At 38.7% G+C, this 20,999-nt stretch overlaps 1 protein-coding gene across 5 annotated transcripts in view; it reads left to right on the top strand.

Moving 5' to 3' along the window:
* Positions 1-7,099: 7,099 nt before the first annotated feature.
* Positions 7,100-20,999, top strand: part of AGL (amylo-alpha-1,6-glucosidase and 4-alpha-glucanotransferase) — a 40,872-nt gene continuing 26,972 nt past the window's right edge. For 2 of the 5 annotated variants that reach the window (XM_074597108.1, XM_074597105.1), the window contains exons 1-11: positions 7,643-7,956; positions 8,389-8,538; positions 11,097-11,307; positions 12,231-12,397; positions 12,850-13,053; positions 17,790-17,971; positions 18,208-18,319; positions 18,615-18,735; positions 18,919-19,021; positions 19,112-19,209; positions 19,767-19,906. In XM_074597108.1, the coding sequence (XP_074453209.1) occupies positions 8,457-8,538; positions 11,097-11,307; positions 12,231-12,397; positions 12,850-13,053; positions 17,790-17,971; positions 18,208-18,319; positions 18,615-18,735; positions 18,919-19,021; positions 19,112-19,209; positions 19,767-19,906 (1,420 nt within the window). In that variant the 5' untranslated portion in view covers positions 7,643-7,956; positions 8,389-8,456. Of the gene's footprint in view, positions 7,538-7,642; positions 7,957-8,093; positions 8,289-8,388; positions 8,539-11,096; positions 11,308-12,230; positions 12,398-12,849; positions 13,054-17,789; positions 17,972-18,207; positions 18,320-18,614; positions 18,736-18,918; positions 19,022-19,111; positions 19,210-19,766; positions 19,907-20,999 lie in introns of those variants that run through there. The other 3 variants (XM_074597107.1, XM_074597104.1, XM_074597106.1) reach the window with 2 other exon arrangements.

The raw sequence follows: 20,999 nt of genomic DNA, 5'->3' as shown, positions 1-20,999 counted from the left end.
ATAGTCATGTAATCTACAATTGAACTATGTCAAAGGATGATGACATCAAGTGGCAAATGAACAATGAAATCTAACATGAAAAGAAGCTGATGCCTTTTTTAGTGTAGTTTGTTACAGGACCTCAAGGAAGTAAGTGAAAGCTTATAGTTTTAAAAGCAACAGCAATTTCATAAAGGAGACTGCATTTTGAGTATATAAAGGGGAATTTGTGTTGCTTAAGAACTGAGGGAACAATTAAGTAAAATATATATAATTTTGGAAATTAAATATAGTGCAGTCCAAGGCATATACTGATAGCTATGCTATTTTTTAAACCCAAAGTAATACGGAAAACAATAAGCCATTGAAGCTAGGTCTGAAAAGAACCTATGTTATTATGTGGTTCCTTGTAATCAATTTTCCTCTTAAGTATTAAGCTAACTATACAGCAAAACTGTGGTATTTTACAAGGTCAACCCTTGCTCAAGTTTCATATATGCGTGCACTAGGCAAATGGTTTCTCTATGTTACTGGCAAGATTATCATGGTAAAACATCGCTTGACTTCAAATCAAGTGATGTGCAAAAAGGCTGCACCCCATCAGATTGTTTTGATGATGGATAACTTGGATCTAAGAAGGTTTTGTTAGTACTGTTTTCTATTTTGATATATTGACATACGTTTCAAAAAGTGCATTTAGATCTTGCTGAAGACATGCAGGAGACTGGTCTTTTAAGGTAACAGTTTTGACACTTGTATTTATTCACCTCCTACACTTACAAGACTAGGCTTCAGCATTTTTCAAGCTTTCAGGGTTATCGTCTTAGCTAAATATGTATTAGGGAAATAATAACAGTAATATAATCTTAGATAGGAAGAATTTTTCCTACCAAAGTAATTTGCATGTTTGGGGTTTTTTTTTTCTCCAAAGAGACGGGAATGTTGAGTCATTGAAACAATCATGACTATCTAAAAGGAAATAAATGATGATAAAAGTCACAATGTAGGATGACATATTTTTCTCCATAATTAATTAATTAATTTCCGTTGAGCTTTGGCACTGTTTCATATTTATCTGTTTTATCCACTGACTTACTGTTAACCTACTAGATAGGTCAACTGGACTGTTAACCTAACTAGATAAAGGTATCCCACTGACCTCCAGAAATATCTTTTTAATGTATGCTTCTCTGTGGTCTTTATTCCTTTCTACTAATAAGCCCTTTCTACTTTCACTATTTTTAAATTTTTTTATGTCAGACATAAACATTCTCACTTGCAAACGTACTTCTACGGAAATACTTGTTTACCTAGAGGTAAACGCAAAACGCATTTTACGGCTTTCAGTCAATTACACTAACTAGCCACCAGGTGGCATTAGCCACTAAGTAAAATAAGGTTTTTCACTCTTGACTACAGAGAAACCTACTTTTTTTATCTCTGGCACATCAACAGCTGAAGTAGGCACACCGTAGCTTTCTACCAAAATGTGTATCGACTTTGACTTGAAGAGATTTTTTTCAAAAAAATACTTCCTTGCTTATCTGAAATGAAAGAATTAAGCTTGGTTCCCTGATATCAATTTGAGCCAGGTCTGTACAGGTGCTATGATACAATGACAACCTGCCACTTTTCTGAAAGAGTCTCCACTTAATTGATTGCACAGCACAATTAAATGAATGGATAAAGAACTGCAGTAAAAGCATTTTACCCACTTCAAGGGATGTGGGCCATCGCTTGATCTGATGCACACTCTGAGTGTGCATTATTGAAGTCCTATCTGATAATAGTACTAAATTATTAACTTTGAGTTTTCTATATTTTCACCATTTCTGTGGTGCTTTTTTTAATTATTAATTTTATTATATCAGCGAGATGTGATGAGATCCTATTATTCCATTTCATGAGGAGCAAAGAGCTTGCTGGCAAAAGGATTGATCTGTAAGTGCCTCCATTTAAGGCACTTTAGAGCTGATTACACAATTCATAATGTGAAACTACAAGATTAATTGACATCCAGTACAATGCTCTTCGACACACTGATCAGCTTCTTTGACGGTCAATCTCAATTCCAGCTCTGCCCCACAGCTTTTTTCCTCTTTCCTTTCACTCAGACTAGGAACTAATTTTCCTGCTCCTTTTCATTTCATCTCAGAGCTCCTTTCACAGACAACCCTTTTCCAGCTTTGCACCTTTTTCTCAGGAGCTCTCAATTTGTCTCCTCCATGGCTTAAAAATGCATTCTTTGTTCAGACCTGGTATGTCTGTGGGTTTTGTGGTTGCTCTGAGTTCAAGCACAAGCAGTCGTTCTGTAGGCATGATGGATGATTGGCAATGCTGTTAATTGTAGCAACGTGCTAGTTAGTACATGCCCAGTACCTCTATGGGGGAACCATGTGGTGATGTTTGAGTATGCTTGGTAGGAATGTTTGCAGGGATTTTAGCTCTTACTTTAGCAAGTCTCAGCTAAATGCTTGTGGAGACTTTCAAAAGCTTATGAACTGGTCAGGCTTTAACAGAGCTGGTAAAAGGCATATCTAACATAGGAGAGTTGTGAGAAGAATAAGAGCGAGAAGATTGTTGAGAGAAGACTTTGAATTTCTGGTAGCAGCATTTGGTGATGGTTCAACTATAAACGTTAAATTAGGTGCGCTGATTGCTATATAGCAAAAGAAGATGCGTCGGTCTGAATTTTAGCTTTGTAGCATTCTAGCGCAAACCACTCTTGCCTCATCTTCCCTGGTTCACCTGCTCATGCTTAATTTGGTGGTAGAATGCAAAAACTTCTTGAAAAAAGGCCTGGGACTGGAAGTGATTTGGCAATGAGAAATCAGGAATTTGTTCCAAAGCATGAAGATGAGGAAAAGATGAAAATTATCTTTTAAAACAAATGCTTGCTGTAGTCATACATTTGGTGAAATATTCTCCTTCTGCAGCGTATCACAATGTGGTAGACTGATTAAATTACTATGGCTTGAATTCTGTCTGCACTGAAAGATTACAAAGCCAGCCCATGGACCTCAGTATTAGCTTTCAGATAACCTCAGATTATGTGAGGCTAGTACATAGTTATTTCTTTGCTTAAAAATCAGATGCCAATTTTATAAAACAGACAGTCCAATCAATTGTTTACAATTTGAGCTGTCTAGATAAGATCTAAGAATTATTATTTTAATGGGCCAGGAAAATATCCACGGTATTCTCACTATAGTTTGATACAATAGAAAGGAGCATCATAAAGAAAATGGAGTGTGCAAGAGATACTCTTTAAGTACTTATTTTTGAGGAGGAGATATAAAACTGAAAGAGTAGATGTGCTTGATAAAACATCACTGCAGTTCCTACAGAACGGGTACTCTGAAGTCTTAAATCTCAGCATATCTCACTAATGTTAAATGGAACAATTTACAGAAAGATAAAAGTGCTGGTAGTGATTCAGCATACAGGTGCAATATGTTCTCTTTGTAAAACAAAAACTGTCCCAGTACATGGGAATTTATTTTACACTTAACGAAGTTAAATGGTACAATAAAATCATTCAGACACTTAATTTAAAATGTTGTTTGCCAAGTCACCACATTTGCAGAAAATTATTAATAACAAATTAATGTGATATTGTTAGCTAAAGCACAGTCAAACGTATCTTAAGCAATTATGTGAAAAGCTACATTTAACTACAGTAAATTTTATTTGGCCCTCTTTAAAGATAAATGCATTGAATTTTACAGTTTTCTATTAAAAATTAATAGCAGTCTAACTTTATATAGAAGTTAAAGCAGAGAGCATTGATTGTTTGAGGCTGCACAGAGCTGGGATCAAAAACAAACCAAAACCGCTTCTGCAATCCAAAAATTCATGATGACACCAGGTTCATCTTTGAAAGGTCAAACCAACACTGCCAAGTAACTAGAGGAAAGGGCATTTAAATGTTCAGTAAGAACAAACTGCATAGGCTACTGTCCTAGCCTCTCCATCTCATTTGATTTCTTAATTATATAGACATTTTTATTACAGCCTACTATTTATTCCCTGCCTACCAGGCTACTGCAATCTGTTTAGCTATTTAGAAGGGATTTTTTAAAAAATAGGCTACAGGTGATTACTTCAATATTCCAACAATATTTTCTCTCAATACTATATTCTAATGTCCAAGGCCATATGTGAATTCCTGCTGAGCACATAATGTGTCTAAGAACAGCACTTGTTTTCAGACATTGCATAGCAAAGATCTAACTCACACTCTAGTCTGGAGTTTAATCAAATTGCAGAGATACAGTTTTAAAGAAAATGAGCTTTCTTTCAAAATCTGGTTTGCGTTTCTGGATGAGATCTCCCCATTAAAGGACAAAAGCTGGACAGAAGATTCAACACCTCTGAAGCTTCCTATTGTTTGAACAATAGCACAGTGTTAATTCATGGATTTACAGATCATGAGTGTTGGGCATTGAGAAAAACTATGCTATCACTTTAAATTTTATGAGGTCTCATATCTTCTGCATACAGGCCAAAGGAATCTGCTTTTAATTTTAGTTAGAATTAAGTTCTCTCTGTGCTAGTTGGCTTTTCCTGTTGTTATTGGGAGCTATTGTTCTGTTATTTAAAAAAAAAAAAAAGAGTACTGTCATGTAAGTACTCTAAATTGCTACACGTTACAGTTATAACCTTTAAAATAGGAATAAGCAACATGACATGTGATCCGACACCTAGTGAACAGGCTCCCCAGAGTGTATTGAGGCCACTGCTAGGATAACTGTTTTGTAATACTGTGTTGCAAAACAGAAGGCGGGAAGGGAGGGAGTACTAGGAAGGTGTCTGTAAAGGGCTGAAGAATTCTGGTATTAATATATTTGAAAAAGCTGGAAAAAATTTTCCTGTTAATGACACTGATATGGTCTCCACTCTTATTTTGAAGCAACTATTGACCTTTTCCTACTGTGGTATATCATATCAGACAGAGGGAAACTGCAAACTGAAGATAAAATGACACTGTGAAATCCACCATTTAGATGTCAGTGTAGCAAATGCCATGCGCAATTGCTGTTGGCTGTCCTATACAATACCTGCAATGCTAAATGGTAGCACTTGTGTACTGATGTTTTGCTGGTGTGGTTCCCATATACAGAAAGCCTGCTCAATTTATGTCTGCTAAATTAACACAGGCCCAAAGTCTATAAGGGATATGCCAGCATAACAGGTGACGTGGATGGAGAAACGATGAGAGCAGTCTGCTCTGCCTTCCTGATTAAACTTTATTAAGGGACCTGCTATAGTCATTCAGTATCTCTATAATAGTCAATTTTTTCATACAGAACCGAAGGCAAATGAAATAATACTCTTCTAATTATTAAGTGATTTAATAGTATTTAGGGAACTATTTTGCTGTGGATCAAATCCTTCATTTAAACTGTTGACATCTGTTTCAGCTATAGTCAGAAATGTTGGTCAAAATAACTGCTTCAGGATTTGGTATCAAGAGGCTGTATGCTAGTTTCCTAATGATTTTTGTCATGAGAAACTTAAAAATCCTTTTTCATAAACTTGGATACATTTCAAAACATGTCTAAATGCATAGTATAGAGGAGAAGTGGCACTGCAAACCTAGTTACTAGAGTAGGGTGACTTCCCCTACTAAGTGGGGAAAACAAGAGACACATTTTAAAACTTACTAGCAGCGATGAAATTGCCTTCAGTTACGCTTTTGAGTTTTTTCTTGCTTTTCACAAGGTATTCAGCATGCACCCTAGGGTAACTATTTATGCAAAGGACTTGGCGACATGGGCATTATTTGCTCTTCCTCTCTTAGAACTGCTCACTGCGTAAGCAGCGCATGAAATTTCTAAATCCCGCCCCATTTGCAGTACATGACAGGACAATAGCAAGCTTGGAGGAAGAGGCACTTGTGCAAGGCTCTGTGGCAGACCAACTGCAAAGTCACTTCAGAATACTGAAGCCATAGCAAAGAGATGGTCTAGATCTCTTTCAGTGACATTTCTGCTGGCTTTTTCTCCTGCAACTCCCATACCTTGTTGAAGCTTCTTGCATTTCCCACTTCTATGTTATATCTTCTTTACTAGGACACATCCAATTCGGAGAAAGCAGCCAGCATACCAGTAGAGCCAGGCTTCTGCTAGGTACAAGTCTGTCCTTTATACAAAACACACAGACCAGCAAGCTAAGCAAGGAATAAGGTGCCAGGAAGGAAGGACAAGGAAGAATGGAGAATCCTGCTGGGCCCCCAGGAAATATCCATAAAATAATCCAGATCGAAAGTAATACATTTGAATCACATCTGAATGATGCTTATTGAGGTGAGTGTTAGGGGAACTGCACAAACACACAGGAGGGATTTTACTAGGAATTTTCCCCCAGTCTGTCTAGGGATCCTAATATTGTCAAGGGCCATAAAAGCTGACATATTCACTAACACTAACATGAAAACCTTTCTCAACAATACCAAAAAGTGTGAACTGTAATGAGGAATATATTTCTTAAAATATTCAGAGGGAGGAGCAGGTGAAGGGGGAAAAGAAAAAAATTAGCTACCAAGAGGCAACAAATTCAGTTTGAAATGGGTGGAAGCGTTTCCATCTACATCGAGGCCTTTGGACTGCCCCTAAATGCATTGTAATTGGATGAACACATTGCAGTAAGACATAGTTGTAACGGTATGCATGGGATGACTGGAAGCAAATGGTTAAGTCCAAATTGTTTTGCAGGCTCCTCCCAATTCCACAAAATATACCATCTTTGGAAAAAAAAAAAAGTGTAACAGTGACTGTAAATTGAGAAGCACATTTTTTTTTTTAAACGTAGTTCTAGGCAATAAAAATAGACTGACCTTCCAAAGCTGCAAGGCTGACCTTTACAGTGGGGTGCAGTTAAATGATTTTGGTGTTGAGAGGCCTGGAGCAACTGTCGCAGGTATTCTGCAATATAAAGCAATGGTGAGAGCTGTCTAGTGACAGTATTCTTCATAATAAGGGTGGTGTTTTGGAGGTTTTTTTTGCTGCTGTTGTGGTGGTTTTTTTTAAACCACCTTACCTCTTGGTCAAAGAGAGATCCCCGGAGTTTGTAGCCTTGCCCACATACTATATATAGCCCTTAAACCCTAGCTGACACCATGGTTTTTTTCCTACAGCGCAGCCTATCGGGAAGGAGCCGGCTGCTGGGCCCCCCTGTGCCCGCCCCGGCCCCTGAGGCGGAGAAGCTGGGGAAGCCTTTCCATCACGGCCAGGCGCGGCTGGGCCGAAAGGCGTCAGCCGAGATACTTCAGGCCGCCTTTACAGTCATGTTTTCCTCAGCGGAACGCCCGTGAAATCACACGGAGCTTCAGTTTCAGCCGCCCGAACCCCCTCGGCGGGCGGTCTCCCGCGCCGGCGCGCACAAGCCGTGTGTGAGGGCGCTGGTGGGGGCTGTGGCTGTAAAGGCCAGGGCGGAACATCAGGTACCACCACCCTGCGCTCCCCGAAAGCCCTGGGGTGCTCCACGGCCCGGACTCACGAACAGCTCAGCCCGCCCGCAGCCGCATCAACGCCAGGGACGGGGGGTGGCTCCTAAGGTAACCGCTCCCCTCGGGGCCCGCTTCCCGGGGCGGGCCCGGCCCGGCCCGGCAGGGGCGGGGAGAGGCGGGGCGGCCCCGGCCCGGCCGCCCCGCACCGTCGCCGGGGCGGGCCCTGCACTCTCGCGGGAGCTGCGCCGGCGCCGCCCGTCTCCGTGGGCGGCCGCGGCGGAACCAATAAAGTTTGTTACAAAAAAAAAGCAAGAAAAGGGGAGGAAACAAACAAACAAAAAAAATAATAAGCGGTGCCGCCGAGTCTGTTGCGGCTGCTGCCGAGTGCGTGAGTGCCTGCCCGCCCGGGGCTGCCGCAGCAGGCGAGGGCGGACGCGCTGCTCCAGCCCCCGCCCCGGCTCCGCTTGGCCTCGGCAGCCGTCGCCCTCGGCGGGGAGCTGCGCCTCCGCCGCTTTGCGGGCCCGCTCGTGAGTATGGTGGGACGGCTGAGGCGGGCACCGCTTCCCACGGAGGCAGGGCGGTGATGAGGGGCCTGGCGGCGACTCCCGGCAGCACCGGGGCGAGCGGGGAGAGTGACAGGTGTCAGGCTCCCCCCCCCGGGGGCGGCTCGGGCCGGGGGCACCTCGGCGGCTCTGGCTGCGGGGCCGGGCCGCGCTGTGGGACGGGGAAGGTGCTGTGGGGTCCTGCCGGCGGCGGTCCCCGGCCAGGGGAGGTCTGGGTGGCTCCTGACAGCTCCCTCGTACCCTCCTGCCCGCCCTGCCGCGCCTCGTCTTCTCACTCCCCCGGGGCTGGGGAACATGTAAGCGAGCCCGGCGGCGTGAGGCGTTCCCAAACGGCCGCCGTCCTGACGAGGGTCGCCGCTGACCTGTGGGTTTTTGTCTGTGTTCCCTTCACGGCAGGGCTCGCTTCTTCCTCCCCGAAGTGAGTCTCCTGGGGCGGGAGGAGCGCCGGGCAGACGGCCGCAGCCATGCCGGGCGGTAAGGAGACGCGGCTGCTGCACCTCGGCGAGATGGAGAAGCTGGACAAGACCCTCTTCAGGCTGGAGCAAGGTAGGTCGGGGGCGGCGGGCGGCGGCCTCCTCGACCACCTCCTCCTCCTCCTCCTCGGCGGGGAGACCCCGCGGCTGGATGAGAGGGAAATGGCCGGGAGCTCTCCGCCTTCTTCGGACAGCAACGGAAAAGGAGCTCAGCCTGAGGACTTTTTTCCTCGTTTTAATATGAAACAATTTCTGACATGCTTGTTTCCACTGCAGAGCTCTGTGGGCTCCAGTTGGGGTTTGGTCTGACTCGTAAAACTCTTGAGAAATGAAGAGCAGATCGTCTAGGAGCTGTCAGCCCTCATGGGATTGAAGCGCAAAGCATTTTTTAGATGGGTCCTGCAGGACAGGACCTCTCCTTTTTATAAGCTGTACTTCGGTGACCTGAAAAAGTTCTCATAAGTCGAGCTCTAGTAGTTATCCGCAATGTGTTATGCAACATCCCATCTTTAATATTATAATTTTGAAATATATCAGTAATACTAATGTTTTGCAAAGTCTGACGTAATGTTGCAGGATATGGGATCTTCAGCTCTTCCTAAATCTTCTCTTGCCTGTCAGATTTCTCGTAGCCGTGCTGTGTTAGTATTCTGGTCACATATTTCTAAGAACTCTAAGAACTTGGCATTATTTCTCTCTGAAAGTGTTCTTAAGTCTATTTGAAAAAAAAAAAAGACCAAACAACCAAAACCAAAAAAAACCCCAACCAAACAACAAAAAAACCCAAACCCATGAAAACCCCCAAAACCAACCAACCAAACAAAAAGCCACCCCACTAATTGGTCTACTATTATGCCGGTCAGCAAATTCAGACTAAAACTAAAGCCACTGTCTTTAGGATTAATTTTTAATGATGCAACAATTTTTATTACTCATGAACTTCTGTGGGTTTTATTACTTTATGTTACGGATCTAGGAGCCTAATATCAAAGTGGTTTAGTAGAGGAGAGAGATTTTCATTCTGGAGAATAAGAATTCTCATCAACTATATTGATTTCAAAATTTTCTCACAGTACAATCTAAGAAAATGTCAGTAGTGAAGAAGTGCGGAGTTGACCATAACCTCAATTATTAACTCGTCCTTCCAGTTGTGTAAATTTTATTCAAACATTTAAAGTGCCTCTGCTGGTAGCAGTCTCTGAGAGGGCATAGCTAATTTTGAGCACAGCGTTCCTGATGTCAGTATAACTGTTACAGGAAATAAGATATCAATGGCATATATCCCTGTGTTCTAATTTTAGTAATCCCTACAATAAAATGTCAGGACAGTACTGGGGAGAGTGTACTTAACTTTCCAGAAGTGATTTTTTTGTATGTGTATGTTTTTGGTTTTTTTTTTTAACAATCAAATGAGCTTCATTTTACCTGACAAATATTCAGATCCTAAACCCATTGTTTTATGTGGCAGTTTTGGTGCAGTGATGATTATGTTAATAAGAGAAAGTGCGAGCTTGGTGATACTTGCATTTAAATGTATTTAGACATTGAATTCTGATATTAGAGTCCCCATGACTCTACTTAATAAGCAAATGGAATTTTTTTCAACTTAAGATACTGGAACTTGCCATTGTTCAGGGTTGGGTTTTTTTATACTTTTATAATTCACCTCTGTATTAATAACTTTCTCTTTACAAATACTTAGGTGGTTTTTTTACTCCCAATTTTGTAGACTGCTAGGGCTAGTAGGTGTGTTACTACAGTTAACTACGTGACTGGCATGTAATTTAGTAAAAGTAATTGTGCAAGCACTTATACCTGTCTGTTTCAGTCATTTGAAAGGACGCTGTAATTAGCCATGCATGTGATGGTGGCCCTGATACCTGCAAGTGGAAATCTATTCTGAAACCTGTTGCCTAAACTGAATTTTTCATATCCAGCTGAACAGACTATAGCATGGGTTTAGGTCCTAATATTTTAACTTAATTTTGTTCTCATTATCATGGATATCTTAAGCCTACATAGTGCTCTTTCTACGTGTACATGACCTGCAGCATGTATACAAATCTCCCTTTGATTTGTTGAGCTCTCTGGAAGTTTAACAATTTCTATATCGTAGATTACACACAAGTATATGTCATTTTACAGTTAAAATCCTAAGGAATTTAGTGTTGTATAGTGAACCCTCAATGGAGAATGAAGGGATTTTAAATGTTTTCTGTTTCAGAATGTGTTCCAGATTTTTTTCAGATGTTTTTATGGGTCAGTTTAATATACATGCTTGGTAAACCTAAATACTTAAATACTACATAAACCAAAATCTGCATAAAAATGTATGATGTTTTGCTGTATTTTGTTCTTAAGACTTTATATAGCAAAGAGGGACAAAGTGAAAAGGAGATATAGTGCCATATAAGTAAAGGAAAAGGACTATATGTCAAGTGTGCAAAGAACATTAGGAAAGCAGGGAGAGATGATGGTGTAGAAATAATACCATTCTGCTGAAATTCTTGGCAGATATGTTGGTGCACTTTCTTCTTAACATAATATCAAGTTGTGATTTGCAGTTATGGAACAGGAATATCTAGTCCTCCTCATAAAGTGATTTTTTTCTTTTTTTCTTTTTTTCTTGAGGTTTTGAACTACAGTTCCGACTGGGCCCAACTCTTCAAGGCAAGCCTGTTACTGTGTACACAAATTATCCAGCTTCTGGAGAAGTATTTGATCGCCACAAGTTCAGGACACTATCGTGGCACAATCCCACAGGAAAAGAAGATGACTCTGACAAATACTGTAAGCTGGATCTGCAAATTTCAGGGTCATACCAGTACTATTTCAGTCTTGGGTAAGTGCAATTCTATACTTACAGCCAAATGCAGTCTTTCTCCCTTGGTCTACATTTTAACCTGAAGAAATCACTGTCAAGCATACAAATGTGTTTTTCCCCATGCATTTTTCAAATTGCAACTATGAGGCCTATCTGAATCTGCTACTGAAAGACAGTAGCTGTGGTAGTTGTCTAATACTTTCTGATGCAAAGATATTCTGGAACTGTACAGAACGAAGTTAATTGATTTTTCAATTGCTTGCAGAGGCAAGCCATTTTTACAAGTTTTCAAAGTCATCAGCATTCCAAGTATCTGAATTAATTTGTATTTTCTTCATTGGCTTTGAAGGCTGCTTTTTTTCTTTCTAGCACAGATATTCTGGCATTCTTTACTTCACATTCTTTACTTTGTCCTTTGTTTCTACAGGACAAGTGCTGAGGAGAATGCCAGTATCTGTAATGACTGTAGTCTGATAACTCTGAGTTTCTGGAAGATGGGTGGTTAAATTCCCTCAGGCTTAAAAGAGCAGTTAGCTCGGGTCTCTTTCCGAGGATGGTGCTCCAAATGGAGGTCTTTGTATAAAAGATGGGCAGTCATGCTTGCTTTGTTTATGTTGGTATTCTATAAAGAGGTGCCAGCATTCCGTCTCAGAAAATAACAAAAGTATCTCCCTTTTGCAGAGAGTTCAAAGCTCTGTATCCCAGTTGTGTTCTTGTAAGCAACTGGCATTAGTCCAGCAGAGATATGATGCCAAAGAGATGAACGTATCTTCAGTGTTTTCTATTTTCTTCAGGTGCCCTGAAGTCCTGTTCCCCACCTCCCCCCAGCCCCTGTACTGGGCTACTGTGTTTTTGAAGTAGCTGTGCTTCTTGGATTCTCTTTCTGAAACTAACTTGTACAATGGGTGTCTACTATACCAATGAACATTAATTTTTCCTAGAAATGAAAAGAGTGGTGGAGGTTACATAGTTGTGGATCCTATTTTGCATGTTGGAGCCGATAATCATGTGTTACCTTTGGATTGTGTTACACTCCAGACGTTCCTCGCTAAGTGTCTGGGACCGTTTCATGAATGGGAAGATAGGCTTAAAGTTGCAAAAGAAACAGGTAATGCCAATCCACATATTAAAGAAAATATGTTTTTGTCTTATGATCAAAAACCAAAGTAACACTGAAGACCTTCAGTGTAAACAGCTCATTTGTTCTTTATTTTGTAAACTATTTTCCACTAGATTAAATTTTGTTAATAAATTAAGTCAGTGAAATTATTAAAATATTTGCAAAGGTGCAAAAATGCAGGGATTTCCTGATACGGGGAATCACTTTTGTTTTATTGTTTTGATTTCACACGGACTTGCAAGTTTGTAGAACTGACAGGATGATTTTTTTAAAGCTTGTGTTATGTTGAATTTCAAGGGGAAGATTCAGATTAATTTATACTGGTAATTCCAAACACTAGCTTTAAGTACATATTGTAACTGTAACTTCTTATGCTTCTTTTAATTAACTTTGACTGAAATTTGTTTTTCTTATTAAATAAATGGCTTCTTATTACATAGGTTACAACATGATTCATTTTACACCACTGCAGAAGCTTGGACTGTCTAGATCATGTTATTCACTGGCTGATCAGTTAGAAGTAAATCCTGAATTTTCAAGCCATAATAAACAGTGCACTTGGAGCGATATAGGAGCTCTTGTGGAAAAACTGAAAAATGAATGGAATATGCTTTGCATCACAGATGTAGTCTACAATCATACAGGTATGATTTGTGTGTGTGTGTGTTAATAACCAGATTGATCCTATAATTACATTTCGTTATTTCCCTTAACTGTTCCCCTTTGAACCCATCTTCTAGTAGCTGTTTTAAGCAACTTAGTTGTCTTTGAATCTCTCAAATCCAGGACAACTCTTTACAATTATAATTAATATGCCTCCATAACAGATGTAAAAGAATTTAGTACTGTTACTTCAAGAGCAAATAGAGCCCTTATTAGAGAGAAGTAATGAACTGTGCATGTGTCTGTATTTTTATAATCTGCTTTTTATGACCTGTGATATGCAGCTTCCACAGAAATGAATGGAATCTGCATTATGAATTATTTGGTGAACATAAACTTAGTACTTTCTTGTTAAACAGGGTAGTATTCTTGTAGCTGCTTAAAAGTAAATGCTCTAATTTGCATCTAACATGCAGACAACAAACAGAATAGGGACAAGAGGCTAGGATTAAGCAGTGGAGGAAATGTTACAGCTCAGTCTGTGGGGGAAGGCCGGGGGGAAGATAGCTTTGTGTTTGGGGTGTGTTCTTTTTAAGCATAGATACACCAGTGCATTGAAGGCGTTACTTAATTGCTTTTTGTAGCTAAAGTTGTCTGTTGTGCACCGAGGGACAGTGGGTTTTCTTCAGTATGATCTGATGAAATTTAAATTACAGTACTTGATCATTTGTAAGTTTGCTGATTATTTGGATAATGAGTTTACTTTATGTTTATAATGCAGTTTTCATTTTTTGCCATAATCCTAAAGATCACAATAACTAGTATTCTCATAGCAGAGAGTACAAGAGGTGGTTTTGTATGTTGATGTTTACAGTCCTTTGAGGCTTAAAAAACCCCTAACCACAGACATCTGTGAATTTCAAGCTTTATTTGCTTTAGTTCTTTGGTGTTGATTGCTGCCAAACGTTCCTATCCAGTCAGTCTGCGATGCAGTGTGGGCCCTCTTGTTTACCCTATCTGTTTGTTGAGAAGTTACTAAGTATAGTTATTGGCTATGTGTCTGAGGGAATTAGACTTTTAAACGTTCTTCCAATTTGGGATAAAAAATTTCTTGCACTTCACCAACTAGAAGTGCAGTTTCTCTCACATGTGCTTCAGATCCTGTCATCTTTTTACTGTGTATATTTGCATGCTAGCAAGGAGAATGTTTTTATGGACAGAAATATCTAAACCTAAACTATTTATTAGACTCCAAAATATATTTGAAAAGAAAAATGTTACATTATTACTTGGTTACATTTGTAGAAGGACTTTTCCAGGTTACATTAAGAGTTCAAAGTAATCTTCACTGGGATGGATGACTAAACATTTACACTATGCTGAAAGGATGTTTAGGAGTGTCTTCTAACAGGATAGAAATTTTCAAATGACCATGGTCCTAACTTATATCATTAAGCAAGATATACGTGATGGCTTTGTTTCCTCCTTTCAAACTTTTAAACTCAAATCTTTTTCCCCATCTTTGTTGTTTATAATCAAAACCTCTTGATTTACAACTGACTCCAAACTTTGATAAATGCCAAATTTAGCATAAACAGAAAGATACATTGATAAAAGTCCGCGTAAGCAATAATATCGTATATACTTGTAGAGGTAAAACATTTTGGAGCTTCTGAAATAAGAAAATAGGCAAACAGTTTTTGAGGTTCTTTTTGTCTGGATCTTGATTAGATGGAAGTTTAACTTCACCTTTTTTTTTGGTATTTAAATGAATAATAGTTGCTAGTAGTTAAATTAGTTAATTCCTGCACATTAGGGTGATTTAATTGTAAAAAATATTTCATAGAACTATTTAAATATAAAAGACACAAAGTGTATAGTCAGTTATTTTGAGCAGATTATGGATACTTGCACATTGTTATTAATTCTGCAGCATGTCTGCATTAAAAGCTTAAGTTGTCTCACAGTAAATCTTCTAATGCTGGTAATTCTAACAGCTCATGACCCTTCAGCTTATAGTGGTTGTATCTGTTAGTAGTTTCTGCTTTCTAGCTGAGACCACTGTACAAAAATGGCAATGGTTCCCCTCGTAAAGCCAGGCAGCTCACTTTCAATATTAAGTGGTTAAGTTAAGGTGTTTGGTTTTTACACTGAAATGGAGAACAGACTGCTTGCACAGTAGAGAGTGGTGAGAATCAGTTTTTGATGTTAACGTCTCTGTCAGTCTCTAATGAAACCCAGCATCTATAGCCTGACTTGAAAAATAAAGTAGATGCATGGGCTAATGTTAAATATAGATGCACCTTTGGCATGTTAGCAGGAGTATCACAGATAAATTTGCAAACCCTGTCTGGTAACTGGGTAGATGTGCCCTTTTTGGGGCACCCTTTTCAGGGTGTTCAAACACCATCAAATAAGAAATATTGTGTTCACTGGCATTTACTTCTCATCAGGAGATAGAAAAAGGAGAGTCGATTTTTTTCTTTTCTGATCTTTCAGTGGCTGTAATAAAGCATAAAGTAATAAAATAAATTTAAATAAATTATATTTTCTTTACCTTTCAGAAGAGGCTACTATTGTCTAACTGCAATTTAACACTTGAGTAAATCCTATTTCCAAGCATTTGACTAATCACATCAAACAGCTCCTTTGCTCAGCTTTATAAAGGGGAGGGGGAAAAAAAAAAAGTAGTCTTGGGCAGTGAGCATCACTACTAAATAAGTTTGTGTTTAATTTATATAACAATGAATTAGTCCTTTGAAAAATGTGAAATTATTTTCTTAAATGAGAAAGTATTTACTTTTGGAAATTGTTTTCTGTAATTCTGTATCTTAATATTTCCATATTTTTATACTTGTGTGTATTTTCTCCCCAGCTGTAATAAATGTAATCACAAGTGATGTTTCGGGCAAATTTTTTTCTGCAGAATTAGATTTCTGTTGGTGTTACGTTGTGAATCATTGGAGGTTACCTTCTGATCAGAAAACATCATTCTGTTCCATACCAGGTTTAGTGGAAGGCCTGTTGACTTTTTTTCTTTTGGCATGATAACACCTTAGATTGAAATGATATATTGTCTCTTTAGAATTAATTGTATTTACTCATTAAAGTCCCTTGTAGTAAATCGTGGTTCTTGCTAGATGAAATCAAGTAAGCTAGTTTAGCTTTTTGGAGATTTTTTTTTTTTTTTTTTTTCAGAAATAGTATAGCTATATAAAAAGAAAGGGGGGAGGGGGGAATCTGGTTGGTCTAGAACAGCCTTTAACAGCCTGAGTTTATTACTGCTTTATGTAACTTTAAAATAAGTATGGTGGTTCTAGTTGTAGGTGGCATTTAAACTATGAAGATCTTAATTTCCAGAAATGGTATTACCTTATAAACATGGAATTTTGCCATGTTCAAAATGATCTTGAGATGTAATGTAAGAGGGTGTTCAGAAGAGCTGTTAGCACTATAAGCTGAGAGAGAACACTGTTTTCTCTCCCTCTGACATTTTGTTTGAACTTCTTTGAACGAAGCAAACTTGAGGTTTAGGTGTTAATTATTCTGCTATAATTTTGGACACGTTAATGGTGCTCTCTTGATGTTTCCAATAGAATAATTTGTCATATATTTTCCCTTGTGTGAAGTACTTCTATTTTTCTCTGCTTTTCTAAAACAGTGGATTAATAAGACATATTCTATGAAAAATGATTTTAAAAAACCTTGTAAAACCTGAGTGATTTTTTTTTTGTTGTTCTCATGCACTCCATGGTGGTTTGTGTTTTTTTTTTTTAATATTTAGTTTTTCAATTGCAGAGATTCATTCAAAAGAACGTATGAAAATTATTTTAAGTTAAACTGTGTTTAGGACAGTTCCAAAAATGGAAAGAAATTAACCCTTGAGGATTCTTTTTCCTCATTGTCATACTTCCAGAATCCAAATTCTGTCTTCTCTTTACGTATTTACTCATGCTACTGCATGCCCACTATTGTATGTATTAGAATATCGCACCCATTTTCTAGTGACGGCTCCTTACCTTCTCTGAATTAATTCTTAGTGCTCAGCATATCTTCTGGTGCTTGTTCATGCTATGTGGGAAGTTCAGAAAATAGACACAGTGGAGTGTGGTGTTTGATTTGAACTAGCGTTCCATTTGCATGCACCAGACAGTGCACTCACATTCCTGTGTAAGACTCCGTGGCATCGCTTCCCATCACTCTGCTTCTTAGGATGTACGCAACAGGGTCGCAGCTAATCCTTTCTTCAAAAGCCCAGTTAACTACATTTTTCATTAATTATTTCTTGGGCAGTGTGTATGCCCTCTTACTCTCTGGCTCTGTGTGGGTATCATCTGATAGAGTTAAGAATATTAAAAAATAAATAGCTTGTGCCATTTTAAATCTTGGTTTGGCATGTAGGTTTGGCTTTCAACACACAAAGAGCACTTCATTTGATGTATTTCCTGCAACAAAAATGTGATTTTATTATTGTGGGTTTTCTAGTGGTTTAGAGTTGGTGGTACTATTGCATATTTTTATGTAACTAACAAAAATGTTTCTCTGCAGTCTCTGCAGCTGTATTTGTTGCAAAACAAATGTTTAACAGTAATGCATACCTCTGCATAAGACATGATTTTTCTATTGGCATGGAACTTTAGTTGAAATGTGAACTAACTGTACATGCCTTAACTTCTTGGTGTTAGGACGTTTTTACAAAAGAATTAAGTGTTCAGCTTGTGTACCTAATCTTTTTTTTTCTTCTTTTTTTTTTTTCCTCCTCCTTTTCTTGAATAAGCAACAAACAGTGAATGGCTCAGGATGCATCCAGAATGTGGCTATAACCTTGTAAATTCTCCTCACCTGAAGCCAGCTTGGGTCTTGGATAGAGCTCTGTGGCACTTGACCTGTATGGTGGCTGATGGAAAGTGCACTGCTAAAGGGGTACCTCCCTTGATTGAAAATGATCATCACCTGAATGTAAGTGAATAAGAGCTAAGTATAAGTTAATAAACACTATAAATAGCTAAATAAACCCTTGATATTTCTAAGGCTGTGGAAGTGCACAGAAACTGATGTATGCTTTGCAGATACATGTAATCAAATAACTCTTTACTCTCTAAATATTTTTCCTGAACAATTCATATGAGCACTTAGCTTTTCCTAATTATATCAATCATCAACATTATTAACTAACATAATTCTTATTTTTACAGTGTATCCGTAAAATAATTTGGGAAGATATATATCCAAAAATTAAACTATGGGAATTTTTCCAAGTGGATGTTAACAAAGCTGTGCAGCAATTTAAAACCCTTCTAACTCAAGGTAAAGGAAGGGTATGTTGCTGAAGCATGTGGATTATATATTTATAGTTCAAGCAACTAATAGGTAAACTTAATATGGAAAATGAAACAATTTTTTGCTATGTGAGAAATCTGCTGTGCTGATCTAAGCATACAAGAATGCTTTGAGGGCTAGTAAAGTCTTTGAAGACTTTGCACCCCTTCAAAGCCTTTATCTACCCATATCTTGCTTATGCTAGAATGGTAAAAGTTGTGTATCTTTTCAGTGTAATGCCTGTTTTTACTTTATCAATACTCTTTTTCTATCTTTTTCTTAGGCAAAATGAGCACTAAATCTGATCCAAATCAGCATCTTCAAATACTTCAGGACCCTGATTATAGACGATTTGGCTGTACTGTAGATATGAATATAGCATTGGCAACGTTCATACCACACAGGTATTGTATTACTGATTAGAAGTTAAAAATCACAAGTGAAGTTAAATTTGCAAAACCAAATAAATGAAATTATTTTCAGAGATGGGAAAACTTAAATTTTTCATTCCTTTTAGTTATGTATACTGCATGTTTTAAAAATAAATTATTCTAATAGTTCTCTGCTTTTAATGTCCTCCTAATAAGCAATGGACCAGCTGCAATAGAAGAATGTTGCAACTGGTTTCGCAAGAGGATTGAGGAACTGAATGCTGAGCAATACAGACAAACTAATCACCATCAAGAGCAGGTCTTATAATTACTGTGTTTTAATGCGAAATTGTTTTAAATTGCAAATAAATGCAAGCATTTCAATAATGCATAATTTAATTACTTCTAGGCTGTCAATTGTCTTGTGGGGACTGTGGTTTATGAACGGCTGGCTGGTAATGGTCCTAAGCTGGGTCCTATCAGTAGAAAACATCCTCTAGTTACCAGGTATTTTTTTTATTTTATTTGTTTGGAAACTATTAGAATCTGTCTAGGGAAAGTGAGTTCAAAGTTTATTAGAAGTATAAATTTATATGTACAAGCGTATGTTTAATTTCCCGTGGAAAAATACCACTTAATGAATTTACTGTCTTTTTTTTAAGCAACAATGGTAACTGTTTTAATAAATAAATGTGACCACAGACCATGAAGGACTACTCAGAACACATCAAAGACTTAAAAGGGCAATTTTGCACTATGTAGGTGGAAGAGGGGTGGAACTAGGAAAGCTTACACCTTTCAAGTTTGAACTTGATGCTACTCATGTATCTGAAGAGCCAGGGTTTTAATCTTACACTACCACCTGACACCAAAATAGTGGCAGCACCTGTCCTTTCTCCTTCAAGGCATACTACAAAATAGAAAGCTCCCCATTATATCTGTTTTTTATCTACAAGCCAGTTCATAGCAGATATTTTAATTTCAAAGGCAATGAATTTCATCTCTAGGTTACCTTATGGGGTGGGTTGGTTGGTTGTTTTTTTAATTGCCTGTCTATTCCATAGGTATTTTACGTATCCATTCAAAGAGCTAACTGTGGAGGAAGAAGAAGCTATGATACATCAGTTGGATAAAGCGTGTTATTTCATGGCTCATAATGGCTGGGTTATGGGAGATGATCCTCTTAGAAACTTTGCAGAACCAGGTTTGTAAAAGAACTTTGAATTATCTTATAAACCTTTTGATATTCTAGCCAAGGCAAAAAGGGTTTTATTTAATCTCTTTTTCCAGATGTATTCCTATGAAGCTGCAGAATAGCAGACAGATACTCAGTTTATAGCACTCTTATTTCCCCTTCAGCATACAGATCAACTGTAAGATCTGGGATTTGAGGTACAGTTTTGCAAGATTTTAGAGGGAAATCACCAGCTTTCTGCCACTGGAATGGGGACATCCTGCCTTCCCACTTCTGTCATTGTCTTTGCTTACTTTGTTCCATCACCACTGCTTGTTGTCATTTCCATAAGACAGTGACAGTGTGGCAGAAAACTAATGCAATAAAAAGGTGGATAGTATTTTACTGCATTAGTGAGAAAAAACTGGATCCTTGAAAGGTCCTGTGAGTTGCAGTCAAGAGGTGACCCACTTAATCCAAGTCACATTGCTTGTGAAGGTAAGATAGGGTATGAATTCACCATGCACTAAAGCCTTGTATTCTGACTCCTTTGGGGACACTGTTGATATCCAGTAAAAGCAAGGTTGACAACTCTTGTTTTCAGAGTAGTCATTCACTTTGTAAACAGAATCAAAGGCCGGTTTAATTCTAATTAACAACATCTATCTAAGAGTTTGTTGAATCTGCTTTAGAAGTTAATCTGATTGATGCTCCACTCCAGAGTCATCTGGAGTTAGCAAACACCTCACTTCTGCAAAATAATCTACAGCCCTTTCACTGCTTTTTCTTTTCTCCTTCGCGAGCACGAAGAGAGTATGTGTTTCAAGGGTGGTTTTGTTCAGTTGCCTTTCAGCTAATTGCCTTCGGGGCAGACTGCTACATTTTTTCCCTCAGTCACTGGCTTTAGTTACCATACCTAACTTCCATGACTGAGTTTTCTCTCTTAATTAGTCTACGGCTTTTTCAGTGCTTTATACTTGTGTTATACCTTTATTTTGTCATAGAATCATTCAGGTTGGAAAAGGACCCTTGGGATCATCGAGTCCAACCATCAACCCCACTCTACAAAGTTCTCCCCTACATTATATCCCCTAACACCACATCTAAAGGACTCTTAAATGCA

This window comes from Larus michahellis, chromosome 8 (assembly GCF_964199755.1).
Source record: "Larus michahellis chromosome 8, bLarMic1.1, whole genome shotgun sequence".
Taxonomy (NCBI): Eukaryota; Metazoa; Chordata; class Aves; order Charadriiformes; family Laridae; genus Larus; species Larus michahellis.
This window is presented reverse-complemented; position numbering and strand designations above follow the sequence as displayed.